Source organism: Gymnogyps californianus, chromosome 20, assembly GCF_018139145.2.
Source record: "Gymnogyps californianus isolate 813 chromosome 20, ASM1813914v2, whole genome shotgun sequence".
Lineage (NCBI taxonomy): Eukaryota > Metazoa > Chordata > Aves > Accipitriformes > Cathartidae > Gymnogyps > Gymnogyps californianus.
The window spans coordinates 4,946,604-4,967,737 of NC_059490.1; the positions used below are offsets into that span (position 1 = coordinate 4,946,604).

Consider the following 21,134-nt stretch of genomic DNA (forward strand, 5'->3'; position numbering starts at 1 on the left):
GTACTGGATGAATGCATGCTGGTAGGGCATACTGTTAGCGTTACATAGTTATTTTCAGATGAAGCGCAAAGTCCTGGCCAATTCTCGTCTTTAGTATTCATTCACTTTATCCTTATGTTTTGAAACTGTTGTCAAAATAACTAAAAATAGCTCTGTTACCTGAATATGTGGCTTGAAATTGGGCTTGTCTGATCACGTACTTTTTTCTTTCGTTTTTCTCGTTGAATTAATAATTGGATAAATTCCTTTGTAAAAGCTGGAATAAATATTCGAAGGAAGAAATATCCCTAAAGCATACACTTTAAATAATTTATTGTGTGGTTGTCAAGCCCTATTTTACTTGGTAGGCTGGAGGCATGGAAGGAAGAGGGGAGGTGCAGATAAGGGGAAGGATGCAATGAATAGAAGCAGGAAGAATGTGCGGTATAAGAGAGAAGATATCGCTGCAGGCACTGGTGGTGTTCACCTGGAGGTGATAACTGCAGCACCCTTTGAAAGCTGTTGCTTCAGGGAGTGGAGTTAGAGCAGCCCTAACCCCGGTGACTGGAGCAGTGCTGCATATTTGGAGCAAAAGAGGCAGACTGTGGTTGTGATGGGGAATATTGGACTTTGCCTTTCTTGGTTGCAGGAATGTGAACTGGAATTAGAATAAACACCAGCTTTCGGAGGGTTTAGTGCTAAGTCTATTCAGAAGCTTTTAGGAGAAAGAAGGGATGATTGTGGCAGAAATGTTTTCAAACATAGTGGAAGGTTCTTGTTTCTTTTTATAATCTCAAAGTAGGAGAAATGAAACTTAGAGTACAAGTGATTTTCTGTAACTGTCCTTTGCTTTGCACTGAGCTCAGTGTGTGAGCAGTAAATTCCAATGTCTTCAGCCATTATTATAATATTAACGATCAAATTGGAGCATTTTCAGTTGCAGTGGCTTCTCTTGTAACTCATTAGGTCCTTTTTCAGCTGACACATTATAGTGCCATAAAATACTGCATCACCTATTATGCATACCCCACTTTTAATATTAAAAACTTCTCTGAGGATTTATTTTGGTAACTCCTTTGAAAATACAGGGAACTGCAATGCAATTCATTACGGAGTCAATTTACTCTGCCTTATATGAGTTTTTTGGATACCAGGGTAGAGATGCATCTCATAATCTGGGGCAGGGCCAGAGCATCTTTCTGGCAGTAGCCATTCTAGAATTGGTAGATAAGTAAAGGATGTTTTTAAATAATAGCCCACAAGATCTAAGAACCACATTCTGGCAAAGGGATCTATATGATTGTGGTCAAATTGGCTATATACCATCTCGCATCGTTTCACTTAACCCTGCAAGCATTGGAGAGTGCTGCCACGGAGAACTTATGTCGTGATTAATGGGGAGGAAAGGCGCCGGTTTGCTGTGACTTCCCCCCGTCCCCATACAGAGGGGTCGCATCAGGATTGCTTTGCTGCTTTGCTGCTTTACTGCTTTCAGAGGTCAGCAGAATTTGGGATTCTGCTTTTTTGCTGGTAAGGAAAATGAGAGTCCCTCACCCTCTTGTGGGCACTTTGAATTCCCTGGTTACAGCCCTTACAAAATGCTCTGACAGCAGGAGGGTGAGGAGGACACTGTAAAAAAGTGGAAAAAAATAAAAGGAAGAGAGAGATCCCAGTCCTGTGGGATGGGGGAGTAAGAAAATATGTATAATTCTTGATTGAAGGAAGAACCTTTTCATGTTTTTTATGAAGTGAGGAGTTGGAGAGATGATGAGCTTTGTTTCAAACGGAATTACGGCTATAACTCTTCTGTCCCTGGGCTACTAGAGTCATAGGGGAAAAGGAGGAAAGCTATCATTTATTCCATGAAATCTTTGTCTCAGTCTCTCTAGGCTATTTCAATTTACCCCTGAAATTTCTGGGGAATAATTAATGAATTAATTAAGTATGCTGTGAGGTGTTTGAATATTCAAAAGCTACAATGTAATTATTATTTTTTCTAAAACACATTTTCAGGTTATTTTCAGATACGCAGCCTCCCAAAAAAGCATTTACTGCATCAAAAGCTAATAGAGCTTCTTCCTGCCTGTAAACCAGAGCCCGTTCTCCAAAAGAAACGTTCATTGCAAAGAGCAGCGGTAGAGCTGAGCAGCGATGCATTTAGAAAGTCAAAAACTTCTTTTACTTCGTGATGGAAGTATTGTGACAGCAGAGCTGAACTTCTGGCTTTTTTAAAAAGTTAAATCACGTTAATAAAGTTGTGTTAAGGAGGATGTTTTTTTTTCCCCCCTCCCTTATCATTTTGTGTGGGCGTTTCTTGTGAGCGATCGCTAAGAAAGCTTTGCTTACAATGTGGTTTAGGCAACAGAAATACAGTCTTGTTGAAAGAAACGCCTTGCCTTCGATGAATTATTTTTAGATCCGAACCTTAGGAAACACATTTCCAGTGATATAAAATATTAATTGCCCCTGTAGTTCTGGCGCTGTTTCATAACTTGCTTTCTTAACGTTTCCAGTGTTACAGGCCTGTAATGAAGAGGGAGGAGGGGATTTAGGAAAAGTCCTTTGTTTTGGAAAAGTCTCTTCAGGAGCTCCATTTAAAGATACCAGATGAACTCACGTTGCAAATAAGCAGAAGAGCGAGCCCGCTGGCCCCGGGCAGGGAAGGGCCGGGCGCCGTACGCCTTTGCAGCACCTGACACCTTTATAAGCGTCGCACCGTGCCTGGAAACGGTTTGGTTGTGATGGCTTTGAAACGTGGGAGCAGCCTCCTCTCAGCACAGCACCAGCATCCCCGCCCGGAGCTGCAGCCCCCCCCGGCCCCCCCCCCGGCTGCTGCACTGCTGGACGCGGGGCCGGGGCTGCCTCCCGATCCACCCCGCGCGATCCAGGCCGCGCATTGCCGCTCGCTCCCCCACCGCGCGGCCCGGGCCGGTGCCCGCCGCGGGGTCCGGGCAGCCCCGCGGCCGCCGCCCCCGCTGCCCGCCGGTACCGGGCCAGCGCCCCTCTCGCTGCGGCCCGGCCGCCCCCAGGTCGGCGGCACCGAGGCCAGGTGGGCTTTGCAGAGCGCTCTCCCTTGGAGAAACTTCCCGCTGAGCAGCGCGCCGCAGTGCTGTTCTTAAAAAATTTTATATAGATGTGTGTGTGTGTGTATATATATATATGGAGAGAGAGGGTAATTGGCCACAGTGCTCTGTAAATTGTGTATTTAAACAATGACATAGTTTTTCCACTTCATTTGGCAAATTTTCCTCCCGCAGCCCATCCCTCCATCAGTCTCCCTGTATTAGCTAACAGGTTCAAACGGCAGTTGGAAGGAAGCTGATCTGTTCGGGAGGCAGCTTCTCCCTCTCACAACAAAAACAACTACGGCCAAGGGGTTTTAAACATTAACTTTCCAGACCGAGCTTCTTTTCCTGGAGCTGAGGTGGGCTCGTTCCCCCCTCTTCTTAAATAACGAGGGTGGTCCCAGCATACTCTATATCGAGACAGCTTTTCATCAGTTGCTCATCAGCATGCTAATTGCTGTATGACTAATTATGCCCTGAATTCCAGTTGATTTTCTTAATGAGACAGCTGGGTTAATTATGTAATCGTATGATTACATTAGCCTAGAGTGCCCTGGCGAAAAGTAACGCAGGCAGGAGCGTGATGTCATTGCACGAGCAGTGCTCACAAGGGGGTGCATTCATTTCTGCCTAATGACAGGGGAGGGCAACGGTACCCACAGTGCTCTTTGTGTAAACACTTATATTGAATTATTAAGATCTGTGTCTTTTTCCAGCTTGCAGAATGAGGGAGGAACGGGGTTTTTTTAAATGAAACTCACTTTGGAAATTCAGCTGGTCATCGATAGTCCTGTTTTATCTCCTGGGTTGAGGTTGGGTTTGGTCCGAGCAGCGTGGGGTTGCGGGTGGTGAAGTGCTGCCTCTAGCTAGTCATGTAATGCGCTGTTTTGGCGAGATCTGTCTTTGCATTTCTTTTAAAATTGTTTGTAAAACGTGTAGTTTACATGCATAAGCAGCAGTAAAAAAAAAATTGGTTCTCTTACGCTGCTATTCAGAAAAGATTTATCATCAGGGCATGTATGTGGTGTGAGAACAGTCTGAGAGGTGTTACAGTGGCTGCGTTGCACCAGCTTGTTTGATGTGAAGTATTAACTGCTATAAAAAATTACGTTACATTTGTAACATTAATTTTTTTTTCACATCTGTGTTCATTGAGACACGTCCATCCACCTCCTTTGTGAAGACAGAAGCTCATCTGTAAGGGGACCGGTGTGGTGTGTCACAGCGGTGAGCACAGGGATCTGCTCAGAGAGCTGCTTGTGAAACGGCACTGAAAGGCAGGAACAGGCTTTGCAGATACTGGTTTTACAATACGGCAGTTATCGTTTCTCCTATGGTAGCGTGGAGGAAGCCTTATTAGGGATCGGATCCAGATGTGCTGGGCTGCGTGCAAACACATGATGCAAAGGGCTGCTTTGTGGGTATGGGATGCAACAAGTGGATTAGGAAAGTAGAACAGAACAGGAAGCAATAGAAAAAAAATATACCAAATTTAGTATTAAAAATAGACATCTCAATTTACTCTTGGGCAATAATGATCTTGCGAAACACTTTTTCGAGTTCTGGATGATCAGATTCCTTTTACCAATTTTCTCATTTATCTTGTGCCTAGCAGGGATTCTGAACTTTTGCAAGCTAGAGAAGATTCAAACCAAGAGAATAATTTGTGATGAGTTTTCCACATTTAAGTGTTAAGTGAGATGATTTTTACAGACTACAGAAAGGGCATTTCCTTCTTTGCCTCTCTCCGTAAGCTTGTGCCACTTGATTTTTTTGAAATGTGTATGCCTGTTGTTTGTGTAATGAATCGAAAGTTTTGGTCCATTGCTTGTTTAAAAATTCAGTGACCTCCTGTTAAATGACATGAAACATACTTTGTAAGTCTGGTTAATACAAAAAGGTATGCTTTTTCATGCATGCATATGTTGGGAAAAGGAGAGTATTTTTATTTATTTTTAAATCCCCTCCACTCAGGTAAGAAAAGAGTCATTCTGACTGTAAGGTTTATACTTGTTTCAGATTAATCGGTGTTTATAAATACTTCAGAAATCACAGGTTTCTAGGTTATTTGAGATTAAGGAGCATGTTGGGGCTTGCCGTGAGAAATGAAGTATTTGTGTCTCTGCCCAAAATGTCTTGGTCATTTTATTGTCATGCAATGATTAGTTTTCTCTAATGCAGTTTATAAAAATTAAGTCTAAGAGGTGCTTCAGCCATGGGTTTTTTTTACGTGTCCTTAAGCAGTATTTAGTGGCTGCAGGCCATTAGTCCTTCCAATAGGCTCTAGTAAAGTTTGAAGTTTAATGCACAGAGACTGTTTTTACATTTTGTTTGTTCTGCCACTGTTTTGCTACTTGAACATTAACCTTTAATAGAGCTAAATTAAATATACATGTCCTGATGAATAATTATGAGATTGCAAGCATTTTCATTTTGTACATAAAGCTTCTCAGGGATTGCAAATTTGACTAAAGGTTTAGTCATTATTCACTTTATAATGCCCATGTTATTTTTGTCTTTTAATTCTTTACTGATTTAAATATAAAAAGCCCTGTGTATTTGGAGCAAAATACCTCTTGTCGGTGTCCTGGCTTTTTACAATGGGCATGTTAAACGAGGGGGGAAAATTGCACCCACGATTTTGTAAAGTTCAATTTCTTTCATTGTGGCATCTTAACTCTATTTTGTAGAAATATCATAGCTGAAGCTTAAGATCCCTGCCTGATATGTTTTGCGGTTCCTGTAACAATTTCAGACACGGATAGATTGAGACAATCCAGCCTTTCTTTATGTTCAGCAGATGAATGTCCTGGGCTAGGTCTTTCGGAGAAATGCTGAGCTGCAGAAGTGTGACAAAACGGTCATTCCAGATAAAGGTCGGCAGACCTACATGGGAGAAGGGTGATGTTGTGACAGCCCATACCGTAATTGGACCATACATAAATATTGCAGGGCCTTTAACTCGTGCTACTGCTGTGACTTAAACTTTATATTTAATTCCTTACCTGTACCTCCTGTCTCTGCCACAATAACATTTTAAGTTTGATTTATTATAAATATTTTAATACAGATAATAATAATGAAAAGTATTTGGCCTAAAAAGCATAAATGAAAAAACTATGTAGTCATAAACTATGTATGTACAGAGAACAGATGACAAGCAACCTAGATTTTGTATTATGAACAGGGTAATGCCATAAGCTGTTGAAGGACCGAAGTAACAAAATGCAGTAGGCTGCTACTTATAATGTCTCTCAGCTCAACATAACCCAGTACTATTCTTTTATAAACTATGAAACAACGCTGGCATATTGAAAAAACACACAGGCTCATGCTTAATGTGTTAACAGAGGTACAATAGACTTATTATGTGTTTCCAGAGACTGAGGGTGGTCTGAAAAATTAATGACTGTGGTGGTTGAAAATTAAGTGAACTCCCTAATATATACTGTTGTTGATCCACTGAGTTTGGTGTTTAGCATTCCTCAACAGGAGACTAAATCTTTGCAGCCATTTCACAAGAGATGCTGGCGCCCATAACAGAAATATATTCAATAATCTTTTATAAGTCCATTGGACTCCAGCGTTTTCCTATTCTGACTGGGAAGAAGTCCCAGAATAAATCACACGTGCACCCGTCAGGTGTGTGCTAAGGACTCTCTTGAGCAGAAGGGGACAAACATCAGAGAGCTAATACTGAGAGGACATTCAAAATAATTTCTATTTGATCAGTAGTGTATGAAAAAGAGGGAACAAGAGTCACAAAACCCAACGTTCATGGAATTAAATACATCCACACAATATTTCTGATTATTATTGATCTGTCGATTAGAAAAAGTATAGCTCAGATCTCCGTGATCAAATAACCTTTTTGAGCTCAGCTGTGCAGGAGGGCACAATTTGCTTCAGGAATTCACTCCTGCAGAAGCAGAGGCATGTGAGGGACACTAGCTGTCAGTGAGCCGTGCAGTTTGATTGCTTTTTACCCCAAAATTCTCATTTTTCAAACAAAAATTTGAAACTTAAGACCCTCACATGCCTTCGTATCATGACTGTCTGCACTCAGGGACACTTCCCTGTGGATTAACACCAGGATGAAGAAGGCATGCCCCAATTTAAAGGGTAACACAGATACAATGAACTATCTCTGTTTTTTGAAGTTTGCAGGATATGAGGTGAGGAACATACAGGAATAAAAACTCAAAGTAGGGCCTTACTGGCACTTAAAATGAATATTAATAGAGAAAAAAGGACACTTGTGCTCTGAACTGCTTGAGTTGCAGAAGTATTCCTGTTATCTTACATTTTATTTTACTGTTTCTTTTTCAGATCCGGTTCCGGCCTTGGATTTAGGACAGCAGCTTCAGCTGAAGGTTCAACGTATGCACGATATTGAAACAGAGAACCAGAAACTTAGGGAAACTCTAGAGGAATACAATAAAGAATTCGCCGAGGTGAAAAATCAGGGTAGGTTGCAAACATATTCTTTTATCAGCTTTTAATGCATACTGAGATCTGAAGACAGGGATTAAATTCAGTTTTATTTCTTACAGGTAGGGTTGACAGTAGCATTGAAATTCAGTAAAGAAAGTATAATAGTATATTATAGCCACTTCTGTATTTATGCGTATAGATATGACTTTGGGTAGACTCTTTGGATTTCTTTAAAAGTTTCGTCTTCTGTAGCACCAAGTCAGAGAATGGAGCTGTTGTTCTGCGTATTCGGTTGTAGCCTTCAGCACTACCTGAAAATTACACCCCTGACTGAAGTTATATGTAGACATTTTATGAGACAGTGCTGCTACTGACATCAAGCTGAATGTGGGTGTGGGTGCTTGTAGTACATACATTTTACACAGACAAACACAAAAATCCAGTTGCGCACACACAAATCTGTACAAAATGGAACTTTTTCTGTGCTCTGTTTTTCCTTATCTAAATCTGAAATGTGTTACTGGAATACATTCAGCATACATACTTTATATTTACTCTAGAGACTGTCCATAGAGTGAAGTAAATACAAGCTAATACTGTTCAATTATTTAAGTAAGTTTTAATGAGACCAGAGTACATGAAAATACATGAAAATCTCAATGACATTTAAAGCCTGTTGAAGTTTTCTCATGATTCAGAAGAAAGTTTCCTGCATCAGGAAACAAAATTTGCTCAGTTGTACACCTACTTGCCTATACATGGGACTTTTCATTTCCATGTTTAATACTCAGTTCTGCGTGGTGGAAAGGTAAATTGTCTAGGCATTTGGGAAAACGGAGATTTTTTTTTTAGTATTATGGAACTGTTGCACCCAAGTGGGTAACGTTTGAAAGCTACATTAGCAATTAAGTTGGTTCTGTTGCATCTCATTTCCAGCAGAAGCAGCATATATGCAGTTATATATTTTGTTTTAACATGGAGGGTGTGACCTATGGAGAGAACAGGTATCAGCATGCAAGGATTCAAGCTGGACTGCAAAAGATGTCATGTGGGAGCCATAACGCTCTAAGCCTGACAGTATTTTTGCTGGAAATGTACAATAATTGCAGTTCACTCTGCAGAGTTTTCCTGAGGCTGTGCATCCTGTACATCCAGGCATGACATAGGGATTCACCCCGGAAAGCGGAAAAGATCTTGACTTCCAGAGTTTTTTGCTGCAACCACTCATAAACTGGCATTTTTTATTTTCCCTGGTGTGCGCTGACTTCCTTTCTGTTTTGCCACTGTAATCTTTGCGTTGTTTTTCACTCCAGCGCAATAGTTTTACACTCTGTTTCAAACAGGGATTAATAAGATATCCAGGGAAAAGCCTGTTGTTAGCTAAGGGTGCTTTGATCAGTTAATCTCTTTGTTTGGAGGGCTGTGTATGAGCCATACGGTGCCTGTAAGAACTTCTTCCAAAACTGGTATAAATGGCAGTGGCTGACAAGCTTTGGCTGACCTGAACAGTAAAGAAGGCACTTAGTTCTTCAAGCAATGTAGAGGATTAAACTGTGCTTGTCCAACACGTGCATTGTTAGGTGCCTAAAGGTAAAAACAGATGTTGTTACAAAAGTCATATTTTTTTCCTGTATTTGTGCACTTCTTGCATTCATTTTTGTAGTTTTGTTTCCTTTTAAAATGGAACATTCAAACTTTCTCAAGATGCAACTATATGCATTTCCGTGAGATTATTTCGCTCTCTGCTTCTCCGTATACCTGAATATTTTTGCAGATTTATGTCTGAAAATACCTGGAGCAAAGGTGCCTCCAGTACAAGAGTACATCCTTTGTACGTATGAATGAGCCTCCTTTTGTCTGTGTGAAGGAGCATCCTTTGCTTATTCAGGAAAAGATCAGAATTTGTATTACTTCCCGGATCTCAGAGAAGAATTTTGCTTTGCTTTAAAAAAAAAAAAAAAAAAAAAAAAAAAAAGTGACATGTCCTTTTCACAGCCTGTTACTCAGTAATGAGCCTCATCTGATTTTTGCACGGCTAGCAAAATCCCGCTCCTTCTTTCAAAAGTAGCTGGTTTGCTGGCAATCATTGTTACCACTGTTCCCCCCCTTTTTTGTGGTCACAGTGGCCCAAGCTACCTTTGGTGTAGTTCCCAGACACCGGATCTTGTCACCAGCTATCTACTGTCTGGCTTTACAGTTCTCTAGTCAAGTCTAAAAGTCGAGACTTTGAAAGGATTATGCATGGTTTTGTGTGATATTATTGAGATTTTTTTTCCCCGAGTCCATAGGCTTTACTTTTCATAGTAGAGCTTGTCTTTCTACAATGTTTCTGCAGAATGAGAAACTTTTTATGTCCAAAGGTATTTTTTCCTAAGGCATTGTTAATGGCATCTGTTAATAAGCTGATGTCTTTAAACCACCGCATCTCTGTGTAAGTACGCTGAAATGTATTGCTAGCTGAGAGTCTTCTGGCAGTCTAATGCTTTTTCCAAATTCCATTATTGTTACAAAGCATACTCTGGTGAATGTCCTGCTTTTCCTCTTATGAGCCCTATAAGGATTCAGTCCTTTCCTGTGGGTGGGATCAAAGGGCTTTCACGTAGGAACGGATCAGGGCATGTAACAAGATGCTGTCCATCAGAGGCTGTGCCGTAACTCTGCAGGTTTATGCGTCTTCTCTCATCCATTACTGGGCACAGTAAATGCAAAATAGCTTCTTTATCTGAGAGAAGGGTTTCTGCAAATTCCCTGGAAGGCTACAAGTGCACTCAGAAAGTTATAATAGTTAATGCTTGTGCGTAAAACCCAGTGTTGATGACAAGGCAGTTAGAGCAACTAGAATATGAAGGGCTCCAGAGTGTCTGTCGAATCTGATCTACTGTTAATACAGCAGTTAAATCTTAACTGCCATATTTTTCATCAGTTGTGAAGCAGAACGTAGCTGTATCCCAGATATGTGTTCAATTAGTGTTAGATTGCATCTGTGCATGAACCATAGTAAAACTGCCTCTTTTTACATGAGCACAGTTATGTGAATTAACTGTCCTATGTGTAAATGCATACTTAAACCTACACTGGGACTTTATTAATCTCCACTCAACAGCAAGCTAATTTAAGACTTGTCAATAAGGTGATATTATATTTTACAATTGATTTTTTTTTTCTTCTGTTTTTTTAAAGTCATGTTAGAGGAACCTTCTTCGCTCTGCTTTCTAGCAAACTCCATTGATCCTTCTCAACCTAAACACTTAAAGTTCAATTTAACATTTAGGGAGTAAAAGGTCTCCAAAGGGACTCATATCCATTGATTTTGTGTCAGAGTTGAAGAGCTAAAGTTTAAAACACACTGAGCCTACAGGGTAAAGAAAGCCTTGTGTTGTGGAACCACGTGGAGCTGTGTAAACTCATTCTTCCCCTATTTTTTTTCTGTAGAGGTTACAATAAAAGCACTTAAAGAGAAAATCCGAGAATATGAACAGACCCTGAAGAACCAAGCGGAGAATATAGCCCTTGAAAAAGAACAAAAGTTACAAAATGATTTTGCGGAGAAGGAGAGGTGAGTGTGCATGTGTGTGTCTGTAGGTATTGTAGAAGAGGAGGGATGTATTTTTCTGTTTAATCTTCCCAGCCAGGACTCTCTCTTCAGTGTACTGAGACAGCTCATATATTGAGCGATTCTGACGATTTATGTGTTTGACACGGAATCATTTGATACTCAACTTTGCACAGAAAAACAATTGTGGAAGTGTGGAAGTAAAACAAGGACAGATTGTTTCTTCGCGGTAGTGTTGGGGGGGGAGCGTCATGTTCAGAAGGGTGCAAACCTGCTTTTATTCTTCACTAGCTGTATTGTCCTTTGTGACACTAATCTTTCTCCATTAGCCGACAGTGTAATTCAGTCTGCTATGTCCGCTTTGTGTGTCACAGTACCATTGTACAATCTGTACAACCCTGAGCTGTTTAAGATGAAACACTGTACCCAAGAGCCTGGGTAAAAGATGCATCACCCCTGCTCCTATGGTAATGTCTAAGAGAGGGGTTGTGTTCCTGAATTATCCTGAAAAGGTTTGCATATTCCTACATGTCAAAATTAAGAAGTATTTTAATTATTTATTGTTGATTTTTGGAAGCATCTTGGATGCATTTCTAATCTTTTGCAAATGAGCAGGGAATGTTTGAAACTTGTAGGTTAGTGGGCAAACAGATCAGGCAGGACAAGACCAAGGGTCTTAAGAGGGAGTTCTTTCAGGCTGCGTTCCCTACCTTGAGAATTTATTTCTCCCATGGAGCAATAACACTGAAGCTATAATACATTCAACTTAGCGTGGAAGCCCTTCAGTTTACGTGAGCTTTTTAGTTGGTGGGTTGGTTGTTTAAATTCAGGTCTGAGTGGGAAGAATCTACTGGTGAATGCAAAGCGTTTTTTAATTCATCAATATTTGTGGTTACTTTTTGATAAGTAGCCTGTAAGCAGTGGCTTTAACAAGTACAATTTAGATAAGCTTAAAAATAAAATAAAATGGCAGGTCATGGAATGCAAATAAAAGTGTGTATAAGAGAGGTTTTGAGTTCTAAGTATGTAATTTGGTATGAAGGGAACTGACGCATGTTTCTCGCTATAAATAGTTTTTAACCTGGTCAGCAATGTTGGAGAATAAATTTATGCGCCCTATGGAGTGCAAGTAGGATACTGGTAGTTTCATAAGCCATTTCACAATTCTGAAATCTGCAGAATATCTTAAAGGCAATGTCGTAAAAAGCAGCGACTCCTGGGAGATGTTGGAGCAACTCCCTTTCACAGATGAGTTTTGTAACTCCTGTAGTCTAGCCTTTAGCAAAGAGTGTAGTGACTGTATGGCCAGATAATATTAAAACATGTATAACTGCCACAAACAGGAAAATATTGCCTGTGGACATAAGAAATGTGAGCATATTAAAGGTTTGCTCATGTTATATGGAAAATATCAATGTGAGATTTGTTTTGAAATATGTGTGTTTTTTTAAAGAGTAGCTAATAATATTACTGCATTTGGCATCCATTACAGCTATGGTGAAACAGCTGCCGCATCTATTCACTATATCAGTTATGGCAACAAATTTCTTCATTATGACAGTAAAATGGAAATGTATCATTCTTCTTGTACTAACTTTGTACAACAGAGGGTGCTTGGTGACAATTTTCTTAATGTGTGTGACATTTCCAAAACAAATTATGCTCAAGAAAACCTTCCACTAAAGTTGTCATTTATGTAGCAGTCAACTCTTGTATAATGTTCACAGCTTATGTTATGAGGTGGCTACACTGTTAAAATTTTAATAAGTGGGACTGCAAAGTATGAACAGTATTGCAATGTGACATGATTTATGGGTCCCATTGAAGCACCTTGTAGTCTGTGTGGTGTTGTCAGTTGTCTGATTACAGTTGAGACATTTAATCACTCTATCTTCCAAATTTGCAAAATACAAATAAGTTGTTTAACGTGATTACAAGCTCCGTTCTCACCTCGTCTCTTCCCTTTATAGAAAATTGCAGGAGACACAGATGTCGACAGCCTCGAAGCTGGAAGAAGCCGAACACAAAGTTCAAGCTTTGCAAACAGGTTTGGCATCGCTATTCTGACCTATACCAATGATCAGGCTGGAGGTGAGAGGATAGAGATCATTAAATGTATCAGGACTGTGTGTGAACCAGCTCTTGCAAGTGCAGAGAGATACAACAGAGCTTGAACGTGCTTTGTGAATCGGAGCTTCTTTTGGGCTTCACACCTTAAGTGAATGCTTGTGTTGCAGCCGGTCTATTGGTAAATACAGCGGACAAGGCCGAGCATGAAGCACGTACAGCATTAGAGCATCGCTGCAATTAAAACAGGCCATGGAACTTTTCATCCATGTTGTGTTTTGCTCTGGTTTCACACATTTCTGAACTATGATAAATACATGTAGTGATCTGGGTCCAGTACGAACCCAGTTTCTACCAGTGTGTCTTGCCTGTTGCTATGACTTGCTTGTCATTAATTTTCATCTCTGCATACTTACAGATTCCAGGTCTGGGCACATTTGGTTTTGTTTACTATGAGAACACATGAAATTTTATTCCCTGAATTACTGCAATAAATGTTTCAAATGAATAAGCAGTTTAGCCAGCTTAGTAAGAAATTAGTAGTGTCTAGCTTTGTTAAGCAGAAACTGGGAATTTTTGCAATGTAAAAGAAATACTGTAAGAAATTGTGAAAAATCAAAAGCTATGTATTTTCTAAGTCATAATGGTTTGCCTAGGTAAAAAGATAAAGCAAAGAATTTTTCATCAGGAGATGTACAGCTTTATTTATGGCTGAATAAAAGAAAAAGGAGTAGTCTTTCTGCTTTTCACTGCTGTTACAGTGCTGTAATGCTTCATGTTTATGCCTTTTAGCCTTGGAAAAAACCAGAACAGAACTATTTGATCTGAAAACAAAATACGATGAAGAAACTACTGCAAAGTAAGATTTCACTGTTTTCTTTCTATGTCTTCCTTCAGGGTATCACTGCTTTTTTGTTTTGCATCTGTCTGTTGGAGACAGATGAGATGGAAGAGGTTCAGGAGTCCAAATTTGTTGGAAAACATGGTCATAATTTGGCCTCCTACAGGGAGATTATTAGTTTTCATATTTTCTTCCACCCAACAAGACACTTTTCCTGGCACGTATGCTGCTGCATTCCTGGTTTCATTTTCAGGTGCTGCATCTACTATGTATCTCTTATACTATGTATCTCTTACATTTTATTTAGAAATAGGGCAATTTCAGAAATAAGATCTTTACTGTGATCTTCCAATCTTGGTGAAAATAGAATTTAGTTTAGTAAAGAATCATAGAACCATAGAATGGTTTGGGTTGGAAGGGACCTTAAAGATCATCTAGTTCCAACCCCCCTGCCACGGGCAGGGACACCTTCCACTAGTCCGGGTTGCTCAAAGCCCCATCCAACCTGGCCTTGAACTCTTCCAGGGAGGGGGCATCCACAGCCTCTCTGGGCAACCGGTGCCAGTGCCTCACCATCCACACAGTAAAGAACTTCTTCCTAATATCTGATCTAAATCTACCCTTTTTTGGTTTAAAACTGTTACCCCTTGTCCTATCACTACACTCCCTGATAAAGAGTCCCTCCTCATCTTTCCTGTAGGCCCCCTTTAAGTACTGGAAGGCCGCTATAAGGTCTCCCCGGAGCCTTCTCTTCTCCAGGCTCAACAACCTCAACTCTACCAGCCTGTCCTCATAGGAGAGGTGCTCCAGCCCCCTGATCATCTTTGTGGCCTCCTCTGGACGTGCTCGAGCAGGTCCATGTCTTTCTTACGCTGGGGGCCCCAGAGCTGAATGCAGTACTCCAGGTGGGGTCTCACAAGAGTGCAGAGTAGAGGGGGAGAATCACCTCCCTCGACCTGCTGGGCTGCATCAAAAGAAGCGTGGCCAGGTTGCGATTGGCTTTCTGGGCTGCGAGTGCACATTGCTGGCTCATACTCAGTTTTTCATCCACTAATACCCCCAAGTCCTTCTCCTCAGGGCTGCTCTCAATCCACTCATTGCCCAGCCTGTATTTGTGCTTGGGATTGCCCCGACCCGTGTGCAGGACCTTGCACTTGGCCTTGTTGAACTTCATGAGTTTCGCACGGGCCCACCTCTCAAGCCTGTCAAGGTCCCTGTGGATGGCATCCCTTCCCTCCAGCATGTCGACCGCACCACACAGCTTGGTGTCGTCGGAGTGCACTCAATCCCACTGTCCGTGTCGCTGACAAAGGTGTTAAACAGTGCCAGTCCCAATACCGACCCCTGAGGAACGCCACTCGTCACTGCTCTCCACTCGAACATTGAGCCATTAACCACAACTCTTTGAGTGTGACCATCCAGCCAATTCCTTATCCACCGAGTGGTCCATCCGTCAAATCCCTGTCTCTCCAATTTAGAGACAAGTATGTCGTGCGGGACAGTGTCAAATGCTTTGCACAAGTCCAGGTAGATGACATCAGTTTCTATTTCACTGTTAGGCACCCTAGTTCTTTTTGCTTTTGGGGTAGCAGTCATCACTCTGTCAAATTCACCCCAAATTACAGAGAGTAGCATTTTTGGCAGATTTTTCTTGTTTTCAAGTAGAACATGAAAAGAGTCTCAAAAATATATATCCTTGTCGTCTTAATGGCTACTGTTTTCAATTATCCCCTGGTTTTATTAACAATCAGTGTAGGAAACAACAAAAGAGAGACAGACTTCTGCTGTTTTTCTTTGAACCCTTCATATTTAAGGAAAGTTAGTAATGAGAAGGAATTCTCATGATCAGCAGTATTAAGCCCAAAGAGTCATTTCTGTGTCTGGAAATGGGGTGGGAAAGAAGAAGCCATTTCAGATGGGTGTCTCTGGCCTTCTGTAAGGGCAAGTGTTGGAAGACGCACATCACATCCCTGTGCCCGCTATCCGCATCCCGCAGAGCCCCAGCTTCACCTCCGCTTCCAAGTAGGCAGGTGATCGGGTGAACAGAGAGGAAAACCCTTGCTTCTGCCCTTACCACCCATTCTGGTACAGGAGAAATGGTAAGGGAAGGCTGTTGGCAGTCTCCGTGTTGGGGCAGGAAAATTATAGCCTAGGCTTGGTGGGAGGAGTGACATGATCTTGTTTTTGTCTGTAGGTGAGTGCTTTCTGGTATGGCTCATGGCAGTCTAGATGATATGCGTTTTTCAAAGCCAGTCAAATTGGCAACAAGTTTTGATTTCTTAGCGTGTAGTTCTGCGAGCGTTGAGGATCCGATTCCCCACTGAGTATATGGGGAACTTGGAGCTTACAAAATTCAGTCAGTAGTAGTTAAGAATCAGCGCTTGGAGTTGAAACACCTTTTACATCGTTCAAGATAATCTTCTAGGTAAATTTTGGTTTTGCTCTATAAGTCCAGTTTCCTTTGAGTTCCATATAAGGTGATCAAAAGTATTTTTGTTCCCTCATTGATTTCATCCTTCTCTAAGAGACGCATACTAATGAATGTTTCTGATGGAGCCCTAAATTACTGCAGATTGCCTTTATTTTTTTTTCTGCACGTAACTGATGCTGGCAGCTCTGTTGCTGTTATTTTGTCTTGCAGTCGCTTCTGCGGGAACAGTCAGAGATCAGGGCTCAGTGGTTGTAGGCACTGAACCTAATAACCCCTCACCCTTTTTAATGTTTTTATTTGCAGAGTGTTTGCTTCATTTTTTAATACTATTTCCCTAAGTACTGTAATTTATCTTATACTGAGCAAAAGATGTACTCTAAAATGTTTGTTTCCGTTTCTAATGTTTCATTCTTTCAGATAGATTCACACGGAAATATTTTCATATGATCTTGAGTATGATTCTTACCGAATATATACAGAATTACATAAAATTAGTAGCATCTGCAGTAACAAGAAGTTTATTGTGTTCTGTAGCAGAATGATTATGAAGGCTGGGTCTAGAATATAGTGATCATGGAGCTGAATCCTGAAGCAGACATTAAGCATGTACTTTATCTCCCAAACTAATGTACTGTGAAAACAAACTTGTAGGACCTAATAACAGCAGAAATATTTTATCATTGTTTTGGATATTTATGGCAGGAATAGTTCTTGCATAACAACAGCCATCTGTGGCGTTTGTAGCCCAAATTTTGCAATATGGAAATCTAGAAAAACATGAAAAGGGAACTGAATGTAGACAGTGAAATTGAGTCATCTATTTTAATTGTAAAAGCTGGGAGAAATGTTGAAAAAACACCAATAAAAACAGTGAAAGACAGTTTGATTCTTTTCTAAAAAGAAACCCTCTTTTGATCTAAGTCTGAAAAGCTACTTGTATTGCCAATTTTAATTTTATGTTTTAAAAACATGTGATTTTTATCTTAGGCCAGAATTGTTAGTTTTACAGACGCTTATTTGATGCAGATGAATTGGAGTGCCTTCAGGAAAAAAAAGATAATTGTCAATTTTTTAAAGCTAACAGTGCTTTTAAGATTTTCAGTTTTGGAATAAAGCTGTCTTTCAACTGTTTGTAACTTTGAAAATCTTTCAAACAAGAAAAAGAAGCAAAAGAAATACACAGTAAGAAGTCTTCAGTATCAGCATTAAGGAGTCTGGATTTTGTCCTAGCGACTGGTTGTTGTGATCTTAAAGTTGGAAATCATTATGTCAACTTGTTTGTTTATCTTTTCAAAATGTCCCTGTTCAAAGTACTACATGCAAAGTGAGGTACGGAGGTACCGTCCGAACTTGATGCTAGCAAGGCGTCTTCAAATGAGATCAGTTGCTGAAATTAAAATGTTCAGGCAAACTAGCTTCTGTCATCCCAGTCTATAAAAATCCCCCGTTCCCTTTGCCAGCGAGCAGGTAACGTGTGTACAGCCGGAGCGGAGGTGCTGCCCGTGCCCCTTCCCCTGGCCCCCGCATCCCGCAGATACCCCGTGTGCAGGGCGCTGAAGGTGTTAATGACAAAAAGAAGTTTATTATGTGCAGTCATTGCAGTCTGTCAGCTGGAATATCAGAAGCTGAATTTGACAAGATGGCAGCAGCAAAGTTTTCCATGTGTAGGCTTGAAGTAAAATGTAATTAGCCTTTATGTGCAGAACAAGGATCCATTGATGAATACAGCTGGTCTTTGTTTTCCTCTGTCATTGAGTGTGGGAGGTAAAAGTGTTCTTCTTCATGTTTATTAATACAAGATTCCTTAGACAAATGGCAAGCACAGTTTAATATTTGTTGGAACACAGAGGGGCTTGCCAAAACAGTTGTTGTGTAAGAGGATTTCAAGGTTTTCAGATTATAATCATCTCTGGGTTAAATAAATGAATGATTACTCTGCCTTTTTCAATTAAAGAGGCACATCCTCTCTCGAGGCCTGATACTGATTTTGTTTGCTGTCCCACACGTTTCTATCAGCAAACCTGGATTTAACCAACACTAATGAGTTTGATCTGGAGATTCTATCGGAGCTGGAACTGAAAAGCAAACTCAGACTTGAGTGTCAGGAAAATTAAAGAATGTTGGGGTTTTTTTTCCCCTAGTGCAATAGACTTTTTTTTCTTCCTCCTCTGTAGAAAAAGAAACATTCTTGTATGCATTTCCTTAGTTTTCCAGGGACAAACTGTTCTCCTTGCTAACATTGCTCTTTCACTTCTGCTTCGCTGCAGAGTCCGAGCAAGTGCTTGGGATTCCCAGCTGAGCGGTTAATGCTCCCAGCCAGAAGGGTTGAATTCCAGTTTTAGATCAATTCCAGAGCCACCTCTTTGCTCCGACCCCTCCTTTCCCCCAGCCTAAATGAATTCTAATTGGAAAAGGATCTTCGGTTGTAGCACATACAGTAGGCTTGTTACATTACTGTTAACATGTGGGTTGAGGCTCCCTGCCTTTGATGAAAGAAAATATCGAATTTCACTGAAATGCTACATTTTCACCAGTAAATGTTAAGTAGTCTTGTGAGGATTTTAGGTACTGCCCCCCCTTCTGCAATAAAGAGCCTTCATAAACAACACAAAGCAAAAAATGTTTACGTTAAGGTTGTCAGTCAAAGCAGCTCTGCTACCAGTTTTGTTACCTATGCGATTTGCTGAAAGATGCAGACTTTTTGTTCTTCTAGAAGTAGTGTATGCGTAGAAAATGCAATGGAGAAGGAGGTTTTCATATTTACTAAAGCAGTCGTCCTAAAACAACTACTTTCAATAACTTGTAGAAAAATATTTTGCCTTCCAGTATATGAAGCAGAGAATTGTTGTCCTTTCATAGATTAGACTGATTATTATTTTTTTTGGCAACACAGCTAAGGATGACACAGGAGGGCATATTGGTGTAGCGTCATTAAGACTGTACACTGGTCCAATATTGCAAATTACCCCACTGTATAGATCCAGCTGACTTATTTTAATCCTGGACTGCATTTTAATGAAAACTAAATCTGGAAATGAACAGAGTGCAGTTGATGAAAGTGCAGTCTGCAAGCTGGCAGTCCCTGCTTTATGATAAAGGAGAGTTTTTCATTGTTTTAGGGCTTGAATCGGAAAACTGGACTCACGGGATTTCAATACCAGTATTTAATGCGCCTTTTTTTGCCGTGGTCATAGACCTCGGTCAGCGAGGCTGGGGATACCGGAGTGGGCACCGTGCATGTATCTCTTACAAAGGCCGTCTCTGCCCTAAAGAGCTTACAGCATGATATCATGACAATGTAAAAGAAGTTAATGAAACAAATAGGTAGAAGCTCAGGAGTGGGAGGACAAAGTAATGCCTATTTTCGTCCCTATATCCTGCTTGAAAATAAATCCTCAAGTAATCTGCACAGAGTCAGAGGTGGGTGACAGATGGGGAGTGCTGGGGCAGAGGCAGGCGATGGTGTCAGACAGGCAGGAGGGCTGCCAGGGAGGGACAGCAGGGAGGTAAACAGCTCCTCGTGTTACCTGCACGCAGGCGCAAGGCACTTGAGTCTCCAGTTGTGGGGAAGGGAAGAGGTTTCATGGATTATACGCCAAAAATACAGGAACAGAAGGGGATGCCTGTGTTTTTTGGCTGTTTGGGGTGAAGGGTGCTTCTCTTCCTACTCGTTATCGAACAGACCTATTCTTCAGGCATCAATGTAGAATAAAGTTCTAAAGATGTGGTTTCTGCATGGAAGGAGTATAGGATTGGACTTGAAGACAGAGGACCAGTAGTTCTAGAGGATTCATGAAGAATTATTTCTGCCTGAAGTTAGGTGATGGAATTGGAGTTCAAGTATTCATGTGAAATCTTCTGTTACATTGGAGCAAATCTCAGTTAACTTGGACTTCAGGGGAATAATTCCCAATATATAGTGAGAATTGAATTTGGCCTATGAATTATTTACTTTAATTTTTTTTAACAAATCTTTCTTGTTTAAGTGCTGGCTGATACCAATATATCACTTCTCAAATGTTTGTAGTCTTCCATTTTGATGGTGCTCAGGGTCAAACTGAATAAAAAATAAAGTCATGCTCCCTCCAGCATCACATAATTACTGTGATAGATGGTCTCAAATGCTGCTTCCCCCCATTGAGCATGAAATACTGTAGTTAGGGTGGTTGTGTTGTACATGACATAAAATAGCTTCTATTTGCTGTGCCTTTAAGGTCTTAAAGTTTCCTATTTCCTGTTCTTTTGATGAGTCATTAACTTCTAATGCTCATCTCTGGAATTATTGCTGTGTTTGAAGTAATTTCCCTAAAAACAGGAGATGGAGAACTTCATAGGCCATGTCTCTTACAGTTTTTTCTCTTCTTAAATTTCCTAGTCATACTGCCATCAGTGAAACCCCAGGAGTAGTGGTAATGGGGGGATGAGAAACCAGGGAAGATGTTACAGAAAACTAATTTTTTTTTTTAAGGAAAAAAAGGGAAGAAAAATTGAATGTCTTAAATCTTAACAGAAAGCTCTGTCTGCATTTTACAATTTGAGATATTTGTTAAAAGTTTTAACTGTGCCTTATGCAAAACTCAACAGGCTGAAAGTCACTATGTAACATTAATGTTTTGCTTAAAACCTAGAAATGAAGATGAATGAAAATACTTTGGAGATCTGCTGCTTATTTTGATCTAAAGCTCTTGTGTGAAATAGGGCTTGAAAGCCCTCGTGCAAACCAGCCTTTTTTGTCAAATTTCTGGTTCAGCCTACAGTCAAACC

General features: G+C 40.6%; 1 protein-coding gene across 6 annotated transcripts in view; it reads left to right on the plus strand.

Annotated features, from left to right (window-relative positions):
* Positions 1-21,134, plus strand: part of CUX1 (cut like homeobox 1) — a 284,502-nt gene that overhangs the window by 133,998 nt on the left and 129,370 nt on the right. For 5 of the 6 annotated variants that reach the window (XM_050909117.1, XM_050909118.1, XM_050909119.1 and 2 more), the window contains 4 exons: positions 7,374-7,511; positions 10,911-11,034; positions 13,002-13,078; positions 13,891-13,957. In XM_050909117.1, coding sequence (XP_050765074.1) covers positions 7,374-7,511; positions 10,911-11,034; positions 13,002-13,078; positions 13,891-13,957 — 406 coding nt within the window. The remainder of the gene's footprint in view (positions 1-7,373; positions 7,512-10,910; positions 11,035-13,001; positions 13,079-13,890; positions 13,958-21,134) is intronic. The other variant, XM_050909122.1, reaches the window with a different exon arrangement.